General features: G+C 40.3%; 1 protein-coding gene across 3 annotated transcripts in view; it reads left to right on the top strand.

Annotated features, from left to right (window-relative positions):
- LOC128699751 (trichohyalin) overlaps positions 1-20,610 on the top strand; it is a 164,410-nt gene that overhangs the window by 102,778 nt on the left and 41,022 nt on the right. For all 3 annotated transcript variants that reach the window (XM_070086600.1, XM_070086601.1, XM_070086599.1), the window contains 11 exons: positions 1,264-1,446; positions 4,613-4,797; positions 5,548-5,673; positions 6,895-7,065; positions 7,659-7,802; positions 9,122-9,235; positions 14,369-14,492; positions 15,913-16,010; positions 18,964-19,107; positions 19,430-19,600; positions 20,417-20,541. In XM_070086600.1, the coding sequence (XP_069942701.1) occupies positions 1,264-1,446; positions 4,613-4,797; positions 5,548-5,673; positions 6,895-7,065; positions 7,659-7,802; positions 9,122-9,235; positions 14,369-14,492; positions 15,913-16,010; positions 18,964-19,107; positions 19,430-19,600; positions 20,417-20,541 (1,585 nt within the window). The remainder of the gene's footprint in view (positions 1-1,263; positions 1,447-4,612; positions 4,798-5,547; positions 5,674-6,894; positions 7,066-7,658; positions 7,803-9,121; positions 9,236-14,368; positions 14,493-15,912; positions 16,011-18,963; positions 19,108-19,429; positions 19,601-20,416; positions 20,542-20,610) is intronic.

The following is a 20,610-nucleotide window of genomic DNA, read 5'->3' on the forward strand; positions in this document are numbered from 1 at the left end:
TGTGTATATATATATTATATATATAAACATATTCACACAAATGTCTATGATGTATGTGCACTTATACATATGAATGCATTTATATAAAATGCATTTGTATCTCCTTGTATTATTTTTAAATATGCGTGTATATCTAGACAAATTTATATTTTGTATATTAATTACTGTATTTTCTGGCATATAAGGCGCATGGCTAAGTGTCATAGCGGTGCATCAGTAATCATATTCAAGGGTTAATGACTGATATCTTACGGTAAATCGTAACCCAAAGCCTCCTGTTGACCCCCTGACCTTGAGCATAATAAGAACAATAATCTATATTTCTGCAAGTACATGTACGAGGTATATAATTCTAGATGTCATCAATAACATGCTACTATATAGAAAGCCGCTTGTTATGCAAAGCATTTCAGGAAAATTAGGTCAGTTTTGTCCCACACCAGTCGACTAACATTCAGGTACTTGTTTCACTGCCAGGTGAACAGGGGCAGCAGGTATCTGAAGGTAACACGTCCTATTGTTTCCACCCGTACCGAGGATCGAACCACGGACACTCAGTGTGAGCTGAGTGTGCTAGTAATCAAGCTACGGGATATACGGTGATTTTGCAAGACTTTTCGTGGGAAAACAAGCGCGTCTTATATTCCGGAAAATACGGTATATTTGAGTCGCTTATTCACTGAGGTTACCAGTATAGGAACATTGCATCAGCCTCTGAGTTATAAAGATTATTTCGCATTATGAATCTTTTCTAACACTGGTGATGCTGACTCGTGTTTTCTTTTTTTTTTCCTCCTAATCACCTACTCCTTCTCCTTTGTGTTTACTTCCCTATTGTATGTTATAAATTATCCTGCTTTTATTATCCTGTCGTCAACACCTCTTGTTATATATTCACTATGCCCGAACTGATTCCTCTCCTTCCTTTTCAATCCTCTTGACCTACAATTTTCGTTACTACTACTACTACTACTACACACATTTTTCGTTACTTTGTCTTCCTCGATTGATGCAACCCATTCTAACCAACCCACTTTCCTACCGACCGAAATGATCAACCTACACACTCATTCGACCAACTGACACACACCGGTTCACACATCTTGTAATACACCTGTGGTGCCACCGCCCCCGTTCTTCCGTCTTTATACCACCCCATCTTCGTGCCAACGTCCTTGTGCCACCGGCATGTGCCACCGTCCCTCTGCCACCCTTTGCTACCGTCTCTGTGCCACTGTCCCTGCTCTACCCTCGGACCTGCAGCAAGCCTCCACATGGCCTTGACAAACGCTGATAAGAAAAAGAAGGGTCGCCCAGGCTCGGAAGACATGACGAATTCGCGGGACCTGGAAGACAAACTCCAGCGAGAGCGAGAACGTAACGAAGAACTCACGAGGCAGCTCAAGGAGGAGAGAGAGAAGCTGGACAAGCCTCTAGCTCCCAAACGTGAGTTACGGCAAACATACACATACGCACACATCAGAAAAACTATGAGTTGCGTGGTTGCACTAATATGTAATATACAAAACAACTACAGGAGGAGTTGAATGATAGCTCTAGGCCTTTCGCGTTGCAATCAGCACATCAGGAGCTTGCAACACGAAAGGCCTAGAGCTATTATTCAACTACACCCATAATATATATGCCGTGCCGAATAGGTAAAATTGGTCAGTTAGCAAGAACTCGTTAAAAATTTAGTCCTAAAATTTTCTCTTGTACTTTTAAAGATGTATTTTTTTCATTTATGTTAATGTAAATATTACTTAACTTTGTTATAACAAGCGCAATTTAATTTAGCCTAATCCAACTAAATATATTTTAGATAAGTTTACAATAATTTAATAATCAAATACAATGAAATATTTTTTTTTCGTAAGGTTCAGAATATTTTTTGCGAAGTTATTGCATACACAAATTTTCGCTTGCCTTATTCGGAAAGAAGAGCGTTGCTATTTAAGCCAAAATAGCAAGTTTTACCTATTCGGGACGACACACACACACACATACTATATATATATATATATATATATATATATATATATATATATATATATATATATATATATAATAATGTATATACATTATTATAATCTCGGCTAACTTATGGATAAGAACTTCACAAATATTGTTTAGAGTAGAATTATGGTGCGTGTTGTCCTTGCTGAGCTGTGAGTCTCCATGACTTCATCTATCATACTGAGGACATTTTCACGTGCTGTTTCTTTTGTCTTATTTTCCACTCAAGTTTCATTAATGTTCAGTTGTTCATCTACGTTGTTTGTCCTCGCAGCTGTTATGTGTAATATGTATCTTCTCGTGCTACAGGAAATTAAGCAGTCTGGATTCTCTTAATCATGTATTTATATAATCTATTTGATCTATGCAAACACATCAACACCAAAAGTATTAATCAGTCAACAATACACACACACACACACACACACACACACACACTTGATTACACTCACATACACTCTAAATTCTGGAGAAGATACTCAGCCAGTTCCTGTGTGAGCGCGGAGATGCTGTTAACGATCTTCTGACAAAATGTGAGTATATTGCCTGGTAATGATGTATTTTTTGCTTCGGGAAAAAGCTGCCGCAGGTAGGCAAGGAAGCTACTTGCCTGAGGTGGAAGGAGGTGCTTGCTTGAGATAATGGTGGAGGAAGGTGCTTGCTTGACATAGTGGTGGAGGAAACCACTTGCTTGAGGTAGTGGAGGAGAAAATAACTTGCTTGAGGTAGTGGTGGAGGAAGGTACTTGCCTGAGGTAGTGGTGGAGGAAGGTACTTGCCTGAGGTAGTGGTGGAGGAAGGTACTTGCCTGAGGTAGTGGTGGAGGAAGGTACTTGCCTGAGGTAGTGGTGGAGGAAGGTACTTGCCTGAGGTAGTGGTGGAGGAAGGTACTTGCCTGAGGTAGTGGTGGAGGAAGGTACTTGCCTGAGGTAGTGGTGGAGGAAGGTACTTGCCTGAGGTAGTGGTGGAGGAGGGTACTTGCCTGAGGTAGTGGTGGAGGAGGGTACTTGCCTGAGGTTGTTAGGTAAGACACATATGCAACAGTTAGGTATCTTTATTGTGAAACGTTTCGCCTACACAGTAGGCTTCTTCAGTCAAGGACAGAAAAGTTGATAGAAGCAGAAGATACTTGAAGACGATGTAATCAGTCCATCACCCTTAAAGTTTTGAGGTGGTCAGTCCCTCAGTCTGGAGAAGAGCATTGTTCCATAGTATGAAACAATATGGAGAAGAAGTGACAGGATGGAGCTTTTTATAGCGCCAAGAGGTGAGACGTAGGCCACTAGGAGAGGTATCTTGGTACAGACCTGCAATCAACTTCGACAACTTCCACCAGTGAGAGAGGCTGGATTTGAGAGGGAACTGCCTTCTCAACATCTGAGTTCTTACCTCTCCTAATGGCCTACGTCTCACCTCTTGGCGCTATAAAAAGCTCCATCCTGTCACTTCTTCTCCATATTGTTTCATACTATGGAACAATGCTCTTCTCCAGACTGAGGGACTGACCACCTCAAAACTTTAAGGGTGATGGACTGATTACATCGTCTTCAAGTATCTTCTGCTTCTATCAACTTTTCTGTCCTTGACTGAAGAAGCCTACTGTGTAGGCGAAACGTTTCACAATAAAGATACCTAACTGTTGCATATGTGTCTTACCTAACAACCTGTCGGTATTTTATACCATTTTAATGTTCAACTTGCCTGAGGTAGTGGTGGAGGAGGGTACTTGCCTGAGGTAGTGGTGGAGGAGGGTACTTGCCTGAGGTAGTGGTGGAGGAAGGTACTTGCCTGAGGTAGTGGTGGAGGAAGGTACTTGCCTGAGGTAGTGGTGGAGGAAGGTACTTGCCTGAGGTAGTGGTGGAGGAAGGTACTTGCCTGAGGTAGTGGTGGAGGAAGGTACTTGCCTGAGGTAGTGGTGGAGGAAGTTACTTGCCTGAGGTAGTGGTGGAGGAAGTTACTTGCCTGAGGTAGTGGTGGAGGAAGGTACTTGCCTGAGGTAGTGGTGGAGGAAACAACTTGCCTGAGGTAGTGGTGGAGGAAGGTACTTGCCTGAGGTAGTGGTGGAGGAAGGTACTTGCCTGAGGTAGTGGTGGAGGAAGGTACTTGCCTGAGGTAGTGGTGGAGGAAGGTACTTGCCTGAGGTAGTGGTGGAGGAAGGTACTTGCTTGAGCTGTTGGTCGGTGGGGATAAGGTACAAGGTGCCTTCAGTAGCTGCTACAGAAGACTAAATACATTCATCGCGAGGTGATACTTTCTGATTGGGTTTGTCAAGTAAAATGAAGAGATGGAGGATAGAAGTAAAGAGAAAAATCTCTCGTGGTCCAAGAATACTGAACTCACTACTGATGGTTATAACTGAAACCTTAATTTTTAAAAGGGTATACCGGTAAGCCAGTGTAAGGCCTCTATCATATAATCAAAAGCTCCAATAGCGAGTCGTCATTATGAATTAAGACCCTCGATAGGAAACATTGTCCGGTTTCCCGAGGAATCTTACCTAACCTAACTGTGCTCACTGTCAGCGCTCAATGGCCCATATTGGTTCTACGCTTTTATATGAATACAGTATTAGAAATGACCCTCTTTGTGGTCCACAGGATGGTCCGGGAGCCACGAGGACGACCTCCGACGCTATGAGGACAAGATTAATACACTCAAGAAGGAGCTAAGTCAAGAAAAGGAGAGAAATGATGAGCTGAAGACTAAGCTTGGCGAGGGGTCGACCGCAGGTTCTGAGGAGCTCCGCTCAGCACAGAGTGAGAAACACAAGCTGCAGAAGGAGGTGAGACACAGGCATAGTACTACTCATTCTTGTACTGCTACACGTGATGTTAGACTTCCAGTTTGTTGTTACCGGAGCAGAGTTTGTGTGTGTGTGTGTGTGTGTGTGTGTGTGTGTGTGTGTGTGTGTGTGTGTGTGTGTGTGTGTGTGTGTGTGCGCAGCATCAATTGCTCAGTGCTCGGCCATTATACGAGTAGCGGATCTCACGATGCTAAAATTATATATTTCTAACCAAAGGCGCAAATCTCTCCAGATGATTTGCTTCTTGGCACCGTGGAAATAACACTTCCGCTCTCCGCTACGGTATCCAGCCCTCTAGCAATTATATCGGCTATATGTAAATCAAACAAGATAACTAGTTTTACAAAGAAGATAATGCAGCACACTGGAACCTATTTAGGAGACGTTTCGCTCGGCCTAGTGAGCGAAACCTTTCCAAAAGCAGTTTCTGATGCGTTGCATGTGTTTTCTATATACGAGTATTCTGTTATTTAGGTGTCAAACTAGACTTTATTAATACCCAGACTTGGTAATTTTCTTCATCATTTTTTAGTTTAACACAAAAATTGATTAATTTTGTTTAATTCTTCTTTGAACCTAAAGAATGTTACAGTGTAATGAAGATTATTCCAACTTGATAGTATCGTAGATCCTCTGGGAAAGGGTTTGAGTTTGAGGACCTGCCTAGTATGGGTCATTAGGCCTGCTGTAATGGTCTTGCTTATGTTCTCATACTTGTATCTTGTCCAGCTGTTGGCCACCCAACAGACGGTCACCATCCTGGAGAAGAAGCTAAAGGAAACGGAGGAAAATCTTAAGATGGTGGAGAGAACGGAGAAGAAGAGCAAGTCTGCCTTGGAGAAGCTGGAATCCAAGGTGAGATACAATTGAGAATAAAATGGCAGGAGGAAGATTTTCGTATCACAGGAGGAATAGAAAAACTCATGTTGTCAGTCTTATAGTAACGCGATCAGTGGATCTTTTGGTTATATTACATGTGTCTTCTGCTGACTTTTCGATGCACCTCGTATTAAAAAAAAAAAAAAAAAAGTCTCAATGTGGCCACGTAGCAACTGTAGCTCCTTCCTGTTTAATGGACCTTGCATAGAGACATTCACTCCTGCATAATGATGAATAATCTGCCTAACCTAGCTAGGAAGGCTGGGAAGGAAGGATAGGAGTTTGTGAATATAATGGTATAAAATACCGACACAATGGAAATATAAACACATAGGCAGTATAATGCGATCCTTTATTAACAACGTTTTGTTGCGTGGGCGAAACGTTGCCAATAAAGGATCACATTATACTGCTTATGTATTTATATTTCCAGAGGAGTTTGTAGTAGACAGTGGGATGAGGATCTGCAAGGAAATACTTTACCACTAGATTGGACTTGCGATAATAAATACTCGTTGTTTAAATTCTTGGCTAGAGGTTGTTACATATCCCAAAGGTGTCCTGTCTCAGACACGAGACTGATGTACCACAAGCAGTTCTCTTCATTTATAGGTTCCTCTATAAGATCCACATGTGGTGTTTACTGTGACAACTTTCAGTTCTGATGTACCCAGTTTAATTAAAGTTAATCTGTGTCTCTTCCTGCCATGATATAACGCACCTAAAGTGATACCTTTCGTCTGTCTGTCTGTCTGACTGCTTGTCTTGTTTACATTTCTTTTTCATTCGAAAGGGTATTCAAAGGGCAAATATTTTTCTTCTTTCTAAAGACTTTTCCTTAATGCATGAAAAATCTTCGGTGTATTACTTATTGCTGATGCCAAAATGTTTAAACAAGTTTCTATTCTGCCATGAACACACTGTAACTTTGTCCCTGTAACTAAACTTTGAAATCTTGTCTAAATGAGGCTCATTTCTTATTAATAACTTAATCTTACTCTGAAGTGGATAGTTTTAACTGTCAATATTAATAAATATTTCCTCTTCAGCATGCCAATTCTAATTCTTCGTGCTTAATCATCTATTGCATGGACTGTCTCTTCCATCTTCATTGCTACTTGATGTTTCTGGACGCTCCTTGGACCCTTCTTGGACCATTGCTCGGGGCCTCTCAATGTTCCTGCACCTGTACCACAGTTGGGCGAGGAGATGAACAACCTGACTGTGGCTGAGGAGCGCCAGAAGGAGCTGACGTCTTCATGGTTCAAGGAGAGAGACGACCTCAAAAGGGAACTTTCAGACTCAAAGAAAGCCAAGGAAAAGAGTGAGCGAGACCTGCGAAGCGTCAAGAGAACGCGAGACAACCTGGTGAGGTTCACCATTAGGTTATCTGCTTGTGGGTTAGAAAGTGCTAAAATGATGCTATGAGAGTTGTATGCATCTTAAGACACGGTGCGAAGTGTCAGTTTGTACACAGGAGATCTGAGCAGGAAGTGTCTTTGGAAAAGACAAGTGGGGAGCTCATGTCTGCGAAGTGGAACTGACGTGAGGGAGACGTGCGACAGATGAGTGCCTGTGTAAGGTCAAGGTGCAACAATCATGTCAAAATTGCATATTTTGTTGGATGATTTTGCAAGATTTTATTTTTTTTTTTTGTAGGATGTTTGCCATGGAAGATGCTTGCTTGTTTTGTAAGAAGCTTTATAGATGTTCTCTGTGTCGACGCTTCTCTAGGATACACAGATGTAGCTATAATAACAGTAATGATACACGACACAGCTTCTTAAACATGGGAGAAGGAACTGCATGTATCATCTGAAGAAGAGCGATTAACAGGACGTGAATCTAATACTTGTGTACACACATGTACACCTTGTGTGTACCATACTCCTTGTAAAATCCTGCAACATGTGCGCATTGCTCCGTGTACACACCCATCTAATGACCTGTCTCTTAAACAGGAGTCGAAACTGGAGGAGGAGAGGCAGCGAGCGGACGATGCCTTGGTGACCAAGAGGAAGATAAACGAGGAACTCAGAGCTGTTAAGAACGAGAAAGAGGAACTATCGCAGGAAATAAGCCAACTGAAGGAGAACATCAGTCAAGTAAGTTCAGCAACTTTAGACTGGAAATCCACGCCCAGAACATGTCTATTGGTACTTCGTAATGAGATTAATTTCTTCCTGATGTTGAATTGATATTCTATTGTTTTGGTACTGAATTCGGACCACCTGCTAAAGAAAGACAGAAGGCATTTAACTGTTGTTTGTATTAGTTCTAGTGAAAAATAAGATACTGCTTAATAGACGAACGATAGATGACATTCTCTTATTTCTTCAGAATTGAGGTCATTTGTCAGTCCTTTTATATCATCATTATTGTTGACTGAAAAGTTTCTCCTACACAATAGGTTTCTTCAGTCAAATACAGAGGTGGTAGGTGCAATGTAAAGATGTGAACTGTCCACCAACCTTGGGCGTATAGTTCCAGACCATTGAGCTGAACACTTCTCCAGGATGAGGGACTGACCACCTCAAACACTATTCCTCCAAGGTTGATGGACTGATTACATCATCTTCACTTTGCTACCACGACCTGATGCCTCTATTTGAAGAATTCTACTGTGTAGGCGAGACGTTTCAGTCATCTGTTGCACATAAGTCTTGTTTTCTTACATCATAGACATTTTCATGTCCGGACTGAGATCACTGATCTTGAAGAACAGACAACAGTCTCTCTTAAGACAAACTTTTTTGTTATAGGAGTTAATTTTAAGATAAGGAGCACTATTTTGCGCGATATTTTTTCACTTTTCATTAAAGTTCTCGTCAGTTAAGATTATAACTACGTACATCTTCATATAATTGTAAATTCTTTATCATAGATATACCTAACATACTTTGGATAACTAAAGTGTAATGAACAATTGTCAATAATCAATAATAACCCACATGACAACAGAAACTCAGAAGATTAGTTGATATGTATATTTAGATTTTCTGGGATCCTCTTCTGAAGAGGATCCCAGAAGGGAATCGAAATATACAGACAAACTAATCTTCTGAGTTTGTCTCCATGTGGACTATTAATATTAATTACGTGATACAAGGAAATCCTGATGTTTTTAGAAGTTTAAATTAACTCGTCAAATTATTAGGGATGTTAAATCAAAATTATTTCATAACGATATTCACATGAGAAAATTTTGGTTTTCGTCCTGTAGTTGGCACAGCAACACAGTCCTTAGTTGTAACAGATATCCCATAAAAATCTGATTGTAAGGTAGTCTTGCACAGTGGATAATAACCCCTAAAGATCCTCTTGTTTATTGAGAGAGAGAGAGAGAGAGAGAGAGAGAGAGAGAGAGAGAGAGAGAGAAAGATAGAGAAAGAATCATATATAGTCCAACCTTCTTGTTTTTCAGCTGGAGAAAGCGAAGGACACCTCGGGGAGCAAGCAGAAGAGAGAGCTCGACACACTCAGGAAAGAGAAAGAGGACATCATCAGTCGCATGACAGCGCTAGAAATTGAACTTAAGGTATGACATCAGTGCTGGTATAAGACGTCTGAAACTTGTTTGAAAAAAACTTAATAATTATTGTAGATGAATGGTTCAGAGAACCGACATGTTGATAAATTAGACACGTGTGCAACTCTTGGGTATCTTTATTGAGGAAACGTTTCGCCACACAGTGGCTTCATCAGTCCATACAAAGGAGAATCTTAAAGAACAGGAGGAGAATGAGGTAATCAGTCTCTCAACCTTGAGTCGATGTGGTCAGTCCATCAATCTTGAGTAGAATACGGCATAAGTGCGGAGGAGGAGTTTATAAACCGTAGGCAGGAGAGGTGCAGCAGTCGTAGGTGGTGTCACATTTGTTCAGTGTGGAAGTAGGTCGTACCCAAGGGTTAGGCAGATTTTTTTTAAATACTTCCAATATGGAAGTATTTTCCTATCTATTTTATATATAGACAATTTTTTCGTTCACAGCGCAAGATAAATTTTCGTTCAGTCAGTATATTTTTCCTAGAAAAGTTGAACTTCAACCAATATTCCTTCCTTAACTGGATGTGACCTGACCTGACTAGGTTAAAGCATTGGCTTACACCGGTGGGAGAATTGAACCTGCCTCGCATGGGCCAGTAGGCCTGCTGCAGTGTTAAACACAGCACACTCGTGCTGTGTTACACGCCGAGGGAGTTGATGCTGGTGAGAGAACTCTTAATCCAACAAGTTCAGTTTCTTAATCCAAGAAACTGAACTTGTTCTCTTTCCAAAGGTCAGACCAGAATGCCTTTCATTCCAGTTTGATCAGAAGAATGCAAGGTAGGTCGAACTCTTTGGATGAAGGGTCCATCAGCGTTAAGGCGGCATCCCGTTTAAAGAAAAATTGCATAGTTACCACAAGTGGCAATATTTTTTTTTTTTAAGATATTGGTGGACACTACACAGAATTTATTTAATTCTTGTTTCCTTAAACAACCTACTGGTTGTTTAAACAACCTGCTAGTTGTTTAGGGAAGTGTGCAATACTTGCAAGTGCTAGTAGGTGTAACTTTTGAACTAGCTTACCCCTGTAGTTAGTAGGGATTTGATCCTGTCAGAACAGTATTTCGATTCACTTTAGCGTTATGTTGGTTTTCTTTTATTGCTTAGCCAAACGGCTGTTTAGAAAGGCACAAGTCAGTAAACTTGTCACATTTAGGGGTGCCCAACGAGGTGAAGAGGGCTATCAGATATGTAATAGTTGATTACTTGTATGTCTCTTGGGGGATGAGGGAGGTGGAGAGAAACATTAGGATAAAAGCGTTGGCGGCGTGTTTTTATAGGACAGCGTGTAGGAACAAACAATTATATGGGGGAAGGTGGGTAACTAGTTTTCCGGAGAAATATCGTGGACTTACTGTTGCACGTTTACTCCGCTTGGTGACGGGGTGAGAGGCAAGAGGTTGGTCTCTTCAGTGGTGTGTCTTCTTGGAGTGCTTGGATGCCTGATAAGGAAGGTTGACTGGTTGCAAGGTGTTTGATGTGGGTAAAGTTTATTTGCAGGGAGCCGTCGGGGGCTCCGGGGTATGTAGACCTTATGAATTTTGTAAAACCACAGAGTTAAAGTTGTATGTGATTTTCTGTTTTTTTCTTTTATCGTTATAAGAACCATTTTATATAGGGGGTTATATTCATATGTATATGTCAGGATATGTTTTATATATTTGAATCTGATGATAGCTTTATCCTTGTCATGCGTCTTTTTATATCGTATAATTGAAGGGGTACATTATGAACTATGTACGAGAATATATAAGTAATTTATGGAGTTTATATATACCCTTCTATTTGTATGGAAGGTCATATTATATATTGAGTGTTAATCGGTAACATTAACTTTGTGTGTGTGTGTAGGTGTGTTTGTGGGAACCAATGTCTTAGGTATAGTTCTATTATTGGATGTAATATATTTTTAGTTTATTTAGTGACAAGTCATTTTACGTATTATTTCGTGTATAATCCAGTCTGTTCTGTACGAACACATGTGCACATGCACGTATGTGTGTATGTGCATGTATATATATATATATACACATATATATATATATATATATATATATATATATATATATATATACACATATATATGATTATAGGACTTACTCCTACATGTTTTATAATGACTCAGACTGTTTTTTTTCCATAAACTGGTTGGGTTTATTTCAGTAGAATTTTGTTATATCAATGTATTTTGTTTTTTGTGTGTACTGACATTGTCTGCCACGGTTTTTTGATTTGCTAATTGTCGGCTAGTGTTTTTTTCTTTTTATGGTTTATGTATATGTTGCTTTTAAATAAAAAAAAACTTGTCACATTTAGCTACACGTCTTGGCTTTAGTACAGCGCAGTGGCCTGCCAGGAAACCTGGTACTAATGGCTATAATATAATGATTATTTCCCAAGATGTGGCATTATCTGTGTTGATAACATTCTCAATAAGCACCTCCATCAGTCATGACTTCCTTCACTTGGCCAACAGCCTTCTTTACTAGACTCTTACGTCTGTCTTGTATTTTCCGTCCTGTGTCGTCAAACCTTGGGATTACAAGTCTGTGTTTTGAGTATAATAACCTAATATTTGTGTGTATTTGGTTTAAAAGCAGGGGGGGATATAGTGTTGGAGTGGTTGGTACTTTTGTTTAATAAATGTATGAAAGAGGGAAAGGTACCTAGGGATTGGCGGAGAGCATGTATAGTCCCTTTATATAAAGGGAAGGGGGACAAAAGAGATTGTAAAAATTATAGAGGAATAAGTTTACTGAGTATACCAGGAAAAGTATGCGGTAGGGTTATAATTGAAAGAATTAGAGGTAAGACGGAATGTAGGATTGCGAATGAGCAAGGAGGTTTCAGAGTGGGTAGGGGATGTGTAGATCAAGTGTTTACATTTAAGCATGTATGTGAACAGTATTTAGATAAAGGTAGGGAAGTTTTTATTCCATTTATGGATTTAGAAAAGGCATATGATAGAGTGGATAGAGGAGCAATGTGGCAGATGTTGCAAGTAAATGGAATAGGTGGTAAGTTACTAAATGCTGTTAAGAGTTTTTATGAGGATAGTGAGGCTCAGGTTAGGGTGTGTAGAAGAGAGGGAGAATACTTCCCGGTAAAAGTAGGTCTTAGACAGGGATGTGTAATGTCACCATGGTTGTTTAATATATTTATAGATGGAGTTGTAAAAGAAGTAAATGCTAGGGTGTTCGGGAGAGGGGTGGGGTTAAATTATGGGGAATCAAATTCAAAATGGATATTGACAGTTACTTTTTGCTGATGATACTGTGCTTATGGGAGATTCTAAAGAAAAATTGCAAAGGTTAGTGGATGAGTTTGAGAATGTGTGTAAAGGTAGAAAGTTGAAAGTGAACATAGAAAAGAGTAAGGTGATGAGGGTATCAAATGATTTAGATAAAGAAAAATTGGATATCAAATTGGGGAGGAGGAATATGGAAGAAGTGAATGTTTTCAGATACTTGGGAGTTGACGTGTCGGCGGATGGATTTGTGAAGGATGAGGTTAATCATAGAATTGATGAGGGAAAAAAGGTGAGTGGTGCTTTGAGGTATATGTGGAGTCAAAAAACGTTATCTATGGAGGCAAAGAAGGGAATGTATGAAAGTATAGTAGTACCAACACTCTTATATGGATGTGAAGCTTGGGTGGTAAATGCAGCAGCGAGGAGACGGTTGGAGGCAGTGGAGATGTCCTGTCTAAGGGTAATGTGTGGTGTAAATATTATGCAGAAAATTCGGAGTGTGGAAATTAGGAGAAGGTGTGGAGTTAATAAAAGCATTAGTCAGAGGGCAGAAGAGGGGTTGTTGAGGTGGTTTGGTCATTTAGAGAGAATGGATCAAAGTAGAATGACATGGAAAGCATATAAATCTATAGGGGAAGGAAGGAGGGGTAGGGGTCGTCCTCGAAAGGGTTGGAAAGAGGGGGTAAAGGAGGTTTTGTGGGAGAGGGGCTTGGACTTCCAGCAAGCGTGCATGAGCGTGTTAGATAGGAGTGAATGGAGACGAATGATACTTGGGACCTGACGATCTGTTGGAGTGTGAGCAGGGTAATATTTAGTGAAGGGATTCAGGGAAACCGGTTATTTTTATATAGCCGGACTTGAGTCCAGGAAATGGGAAGTACAATGCCTGCACTTTAAAGGAGGGGTTTGGGATATTGGCAGTTTGGAGGGATATGTTGTGTATCTTTATACGTACATGCTTCTAAACTGTTGTATTCTGAGCACCTCTGCAAAAGCAGTGATAATGTGTGAGTGTGGTGAAAGTGTTGAATGATGATGAAAGTATTTTCTTTTTGGGGATTTTCTTTCTTTTTTGGGTCATCCTGCCTCGGTGGGAGACGGCCGACTTGTTGAAAAAAAAAAATTTTGTTTATTAGCGGATGTAAGTGTATATGTTGCGTAACGATTTAAAATGTGCAACATCCTATCAGTTGCGTGCGATAGCTGAATTTATTCTGTAATGAAGGTAGAACACATCGATAGTTTAATATCAGTACCAAAATGTAAGCAGAGTGCGCACGTGCCTGAAAATACACACTAAATGTCTGACCATTACCGCGCACACGCACCTATTCATACACACAAGAGACACACACACACACACACACACACACACACACACACACACCTATGCATGCACGCAAAGGCACACGCATGCCCACCAACAGGTTTGAGCAAATGCTTTTTTCTACACAGTGTGTCTTCCATAACACTTCATCACCTAACATAGCCCACCACAACTGCTTTTTCTGTTATGCTACTGTTGTTACTTCTATTACTGCTACCATTACTACTATTATTACTACTACTACTGTTATTACTATTACTACTATTAGTAATACTATTACTATTACTGCTATTATTACTATTACTATTATTACTAGTATTACTACTTCTATTATTACTATTACTACTATTACTATTATTACTACTATTACTATTATTACTACTATTACTATTATTACTGCTACTATTACTATTATTACTATTACTATTACTATTATTACTAAAACTATTACTATTACTACTATTAGTTACTATTACTACTACTATTACTACTATTATTACTTTTGCTATTACTATTACTACTATTACAACTACCATCCTCACAGGCAGAGCAGAAGCGTAGAGAGAGGTTGGAGAAAGAGACCGGAAATCTTAGAAATAATGCCAAGGCAGAAGTCGAACTTAAAAAACTTAAGGAGGACATGGAGACTCTTCGACAAGAGTACAAAGGTCAGTACTTGGGTTAAGTGCTTAAAAAAGTGTATTGAATTATTATACGACACAGATGTTCTTTGTCATGTGCTTTGTGATACAACCTGGGAGAGATTATTGATTTGGCAGTGTGCAGACATTTCTCTCACTGGCGGTGTGCAGACATTTCTCTCACTGGCAGTGTGTAGACATTTCTCTCACTGGCAGTGTGCAGACATTTCTCTCACTGGCGGTGGGTAGACATTTCTCTCACTGGCGGTGGGTAGACATTTCTCTCACTGGCGGTGGGTAGACATTTCTCTCACTGGCGGTGTGCAGACATTTCTCTCACTGGCGGTGTGCAGACATTTTTCTTACTCTAGAATCCATCTCTTGATTCTCATAAGATATTTTTGCAATTACGAATTAATCCAGTTCGATCATCCTCGAGATTAAGCTTGTAATAAGCTGTTCCTCGTGTGTAAAGACGCAGTATACAGAACACAACAAATCTAAAGAAAAAAAAATCAAAGATTCTTAATATTCGTTTGATCTTTGTCGCCATTAAATATAATGTGTAAAAAAAATATTGCTGGTCTTTTGCGTTGTTTATGTAATATTTGTTTGCTATTTTGAATATTGACATCGCAATATTGCAGAACAAACCTTCATTGAAATCGACATTTGGGTCTGTTTAGATTTTATCAAGATCTGAATAGGTCGAAATGTTGTCTCTGTAAAAATCTGAAATGTTATTTTTTCTTCACTGTTGTCAAGAGCAAGACACTGGCATCCAATGTTGGCAGAAGTTCATGATCAACTGCTGATCAATTGTGTGTTCATTTTTAATGATCATTTTTTACTGTGTGGCATTTTAAAAATTTGAGAGAGGCATGAGAAATTGAAAATGCTGTGGTCCTGCAATGATTTTGATAACGAGTCTTCAAAGACATTTGAAGACTCGTGCACATTTTAGAGCCCCGAAGAGTTTGGGACAAATTATGATTCGCTTAATTTTCTTTTGTGATTAGTTAAAACCACTTATGGACACTGTTTTGTAATCTTCCATTAAACATATATCTTTTACTCTCTCGAGTGTTTCTTGAATCAGTTTCTAAAACTGCTGAGTTTTCTTTCAGTCAATGTTTGGGAAGCTGGTTGATTCCTATATCCATATCCATGAGAGCAGTTGATGTCAGAATTAAGTAGGGAATGAGGGGGCTAGTTTTCCCACCTGCCAAAAATCACGATTATATATTTAAGGGATACTTTTATTTATTTCTGCTCGTGTACATTCCAGTCTGTAGCCACAAGTTAATAATGAAGAGTTCCTGCCACGGTATTGTAATTAATTCTTCAAAACTTAAATAGGTAAACTAGTTTTCTGCGAAGATCAGATTAAGGAAAGTTTCTGGTCATTAATGGTAATATTTGTTGCACCTCGTATGTGTTTCCTCAGATCTCGAGAAAACGAGAAATAAGGAGAAGAAAGAGTCTGAGGAACTTCGCACCAGATATGACCTGCTGGAGGAGGATTACGTAGTCCAGAAAGCTCAGGTAAGAGGTTCTCACTCTGACTCCCTTATAGATACCATATTCAACAATATCACAAGGAGGAAGTTGTGTGTGTGTGTGTGTGTGTGTGTGTGTGTGTGTACCTGTGTGTGTGTGTACCTGTGTGTGTGTACCTGTGTGTGTGTGTCCCTGTGTCTGTATCTCTGTACCTGTGTGTGTGTGTCTATCTTTGTAGCTGTGCGTTTGTCTGTACTTACCTAGTTTTGGTTGTAGGAGTCGATTCACAGCTCCTGGCCCCGCCTTTTCACAGGCCGCTACTAGGTCATTCTTCCTTCTCCATGAGATTTCATACCTCTTCTTAAAGGTATGTATGGATCCTGCCTCCACTACATCACTTCCCAGACTATTCCATTTCCTGACAACTCTGTGACTTAAGAAATACTTCCTAAACATCCTTGTGATTTATCTGAGTCTTCATCTTCCAACTGTTGCTGTGTCCCATCTCTGGAACATCCTGTCTCTGTCCACCTTGTCGATTCCTGTCAGTATTTTATATGTCGTTATCACATCACCCCTATCTCTCCTGTCCTCCAGTGTAGTCAGGTCGATTTCCCTGAACCTCTCCTCGTACGATATGTCCCTTAGCTCCGGGACTAGTCTTGTTACAAACCAGCGCACTTTCTCTAATTTCCCTACGTGCTTGGCAAGGTGTGGGGTTCCAAATTGGTGCTGCATACTGCAATAAATGCCTGACGTACACGGTGTACAGAGTCCTGAACTATTCCTTACTGAGATGCCGGAATGCTGTTTACTAGGTTGTCAGGTAGGGGGGTATCGGAATGAATAGGATATAAGTGGGGAATATGGGAGTAAGGGATTATGTAGGCAGGGGAGAGGCAGGCGAGGTAATGAGTTATTGGTGCAAATATTGATTGTTGAGTCTCACACACACACACACACACACACACACACACACACACACACTTTAGTTTAATATCTTTATGCACCCCATACCCATCCTGTGGGGGGTAGTCAAAAGATTACAAAGGTACATAATGGGTCCAGTGACTGGACCCCAAAGTTATGATAGCTGAACTAGTTACAAAGGTAATGAACTCCAGGTAGATAGGAGTGAGATGATTAGCGGAGGTAGGTAGGTAATGACAGGTCAGTGGTGACCACCACGACACTCTCATTAACTCTACACTACTCACTAACATATGCCTCGCCCATTCTTCACTCATATATAAACATAATAAAATATAAGAAAAAAGAATAAATAACGGTGGGCAGTGAATATTACTATTCTACTCAAACATAGTTTATTATTAAGTCTTTGTACAATAATATATTTGGGAACAGAGCATTATTGTGGTTTAGATAAATGGGGTGGTATGTAAGCAGTGAGACAGGGAACACAATCAACTTGACCAAAATGAATATAACTTACAATATAGCACAGAGGACAGTTCACTACAGGAACTAAGCCCCAGGTCCCAAGACCTACACAGCACGAGTACTGCGCCAAGCCAGTACTCTGCCCAATGCCTCCAACAGTCTCCTCCAGAGACTTCAGCAGCCTTCTCCCGAGCCCTGCACCCCAGCAGCAGCAGCTCCGCTCGAAGTTTCTGCTCAGGAGCTCTGCACCCCAGCAGCAGCTCCGCTCGAATCTCCCTACTCAGCTCTTCCTTGGGCTTTTATGGTGGTCCAAGCACCCTCCACAACCACGTGTACGACCTGACGCCTAGGTCTGAGGCGTCAAGAACAAAAGACCTCAGACGTGGGCGTGGCTACAGACGTTTGCCAAGGCAAGGTGTGACCTTATAATTGGTTAAATTAGGTCTCCCCAGAGACCTCACAAGCCCAGCTGGACTACATCACAAGGTGCCCATTTGCTGCAGCAGTTATTTGGTTAATGTGCGCCTCAGGAGATGTGCCCGGTGTTATACTCACCCGAAGAGCCTTTTCCTTGAGCGAGGTTTGTAGTCTCTGACCCCTGGACTGTACTCCGTCTGCGGTCTTCTTTGCCCTTCCCCCAATCTTCATGACTTTGCACTTGGTGGGGTTGAACTCCAGGAGCCAGTTTCTGGACCAGCCCTGTCCAGATCCCTTTGTAGCTCTGCCTAGTTCTCATCCTATTGAATTCTTTCCATTAACTTCACATCATCTGAGTCTATTCCTTCCGTCATGTCGTTGACATATACAAAAAACAGCACCGGCCCTAGGACTAACTCCTGTGGAACCCCACTCATCACAAGCGCCCACTCTGACACGTCGTCACGTACCATGTTGCGATGTTGCTTACCTGTCAGGTATTCTCCGATCCATTGCAGTGTTTTCCCTGTTATGCCTGCCTTGTCCTCCAGCTTTTGCACTAATCTCTTGTGTGGCACTGTGTTAAAAGCCTTCTATTATCTCTGTATCTGTGCGTTTGTCTGCATCTCTGTACCTGTGTGTGTCTGTATCTGTGTCTGCCTTTGATCTGCCCACTTGCTCAAGGTATGCTATTTTTACATAGGAATATCAAATATTTTTAGAATTACGTTTGACTTGGAATAAATACGATATATTTTAAATAATCCAACTTTGATATTCCTCAGAAAAATGCAATTCCTTGAACAAGTGGGTAGATCAGAGACATGTACATATTTATAAGAAAACAAGCCTTCAGTCAAAGTGGATTCTCTTTGATTAAATTCTTCCAGTTTCCCCTTATGTCCACTATAACATTTAAATGTGAAGGTTAAGGACAATTTCTGCCACAAAGACTCGAGTCACCTCCATCGTAGGGAGAAAGGTCACCTTTCTGCTGTATGAATTAAGGTCTATTTCTGCTGTGGGGAAAGTCTTTTTTTTTTTTTTTTTTTGTCGTGGATTGTATACAAACTGTGAGTCTGCTGCTAGTGTATCTACAGACCCTGGATTGCCAAAGTTATCACTTAGCTCAATTGTCTCGCTTAATTCTTCTGCTGTGAATTAAATCTTCTCTTCCCAGTTCACCATGAACAGAGAAAGCATCGAACAGGAATACGAGAAACTGAAGAAAGATCACAACACCATTGAATCTGAGCTCAAGACGCTGAGAGAGACGTACAACGTACGCCAAGATACCTGGATCAAGGAGAAACTGAATATGCAGGTGAATAGATGATTATTTTTAAAAGATGTCTGGTTCCGGGTTGCGTTTTCCGAGGGACTATTGTTACTAATTATTTTTAATTATTTTTTAATATTTTTTTATTATATTAATTACTATTATTTTCTTATTGCATTAGTTTATTATTTTAATTAACATTTTCATCCTTGGATCTATGTTTAAAGTATATTAGTGATGGAGGTGGACAGCTGTTGATGTTCCTATTTACTTCATCCAATAGACAGTCTAGCTATGACGGCCAGCGTTATGTTATACTCATCTTTATATAATGTTTTACCAACACCTGGAGTCCCTCCTCCTGCAGGATCAACTTAGAGAACTGGAGAACCGCCTTAACAAGGTGTCTAGCGACCCGGCCTCGTATTCTGAGAGGAAGCGTCTGAAAGACATCATTGAAGATAAAAACCATCAGATAGAGCAGCTAAAGAGAGACGAGGACAGCCTCAAGGACCAAGCCTCGTACTACAGACGAGAGGTGAGAGTTTGGCTGTAAAAAAATAAAAATCCAAACTTTTCTTTGGGTAAGATTACGCCACTATACATAGTTTGACGCAGATATGAGGAGACTCGCAAATTCACTCGATGACCAATTTCTGAGTTTGCTTAATACTGACAAATTGGTGTATGAATCGAAATAGTCATCCGATGCACGTCCCAGCGCACGATTCAGAGATGTGAATTAGGGTGTGGATGAGTGGTTGGATGTTAGTACCTCACGCTTTCTAGCACCTATGAATAATTATTAAAGCCACTTTTTTTTCATAGTTAGAAATTTATTTACCTTCCAGTATGTTAAGAAAAACGTTTTCATATCCATTATGCAGATGTAACTGTAGTACAGAAAACAGATTGCATGGCTCGCGTTTCTACACTATTTCAAAATTTCTTAACTGCTTTCGAGCATCATTTTAAATGCAACTCTAACACTTGTCGCTTACAAAATATGCTAGACACGGTCGTGAGCGTTCTAACACTTGCACCATAATTAAGACTTGGTTGTGAGTTTCAATTCTTGCAACATAGTCTATCCACTACTTGCACCATAGACTATCCACGGTAGTGTTTCATCATTTGCACCATAGCCTAGACACGGTTGTCTCAACACTTGCACCATAGCCTAGACACGGCTGTTCCAACATTTGCATCATTATAAGTATACATTTCCTCATTTGATTTCGTTTATGGTGTTGCGAACACTTCCTACATCGTTGACGTAATGTTTATCAAGAATTGTAAATCAGACATGTGTTATTATCCTTCAAATTAACAGAGACCTATTTCTCCTCTCCAGAGTGAAGACCTCCGTCACAAGGTGGAGGACCTAGAGAAGCTACAGCAGATCAATGAGAAGAGGACCTCGTCCCTTGCTAATGACACGTCAAGCTACGACAACACAATCAGGGAACTCAGAGCCAAGTGAGACGCAGCATGAACGGTTTTCTTGCCAATGACTTAGTATTTCCTCTTTACTATAATAAGCATATA

This window comes from Cherax quadricarinatus, chromosome 19 (assembly GCF_038502225.1).
Source record: "Cherax quadricarinatus isolate ZL_2023a chromosome 19, ASM3850222v1, whole genome shotgun sequence".
NCBI classification, from domain to species: Eukaryota; Metazoa; Arthropoda; class Malacostraca; order Decapoda; family Parastacidae; genus Cherax; species Cherax quadricarinatus.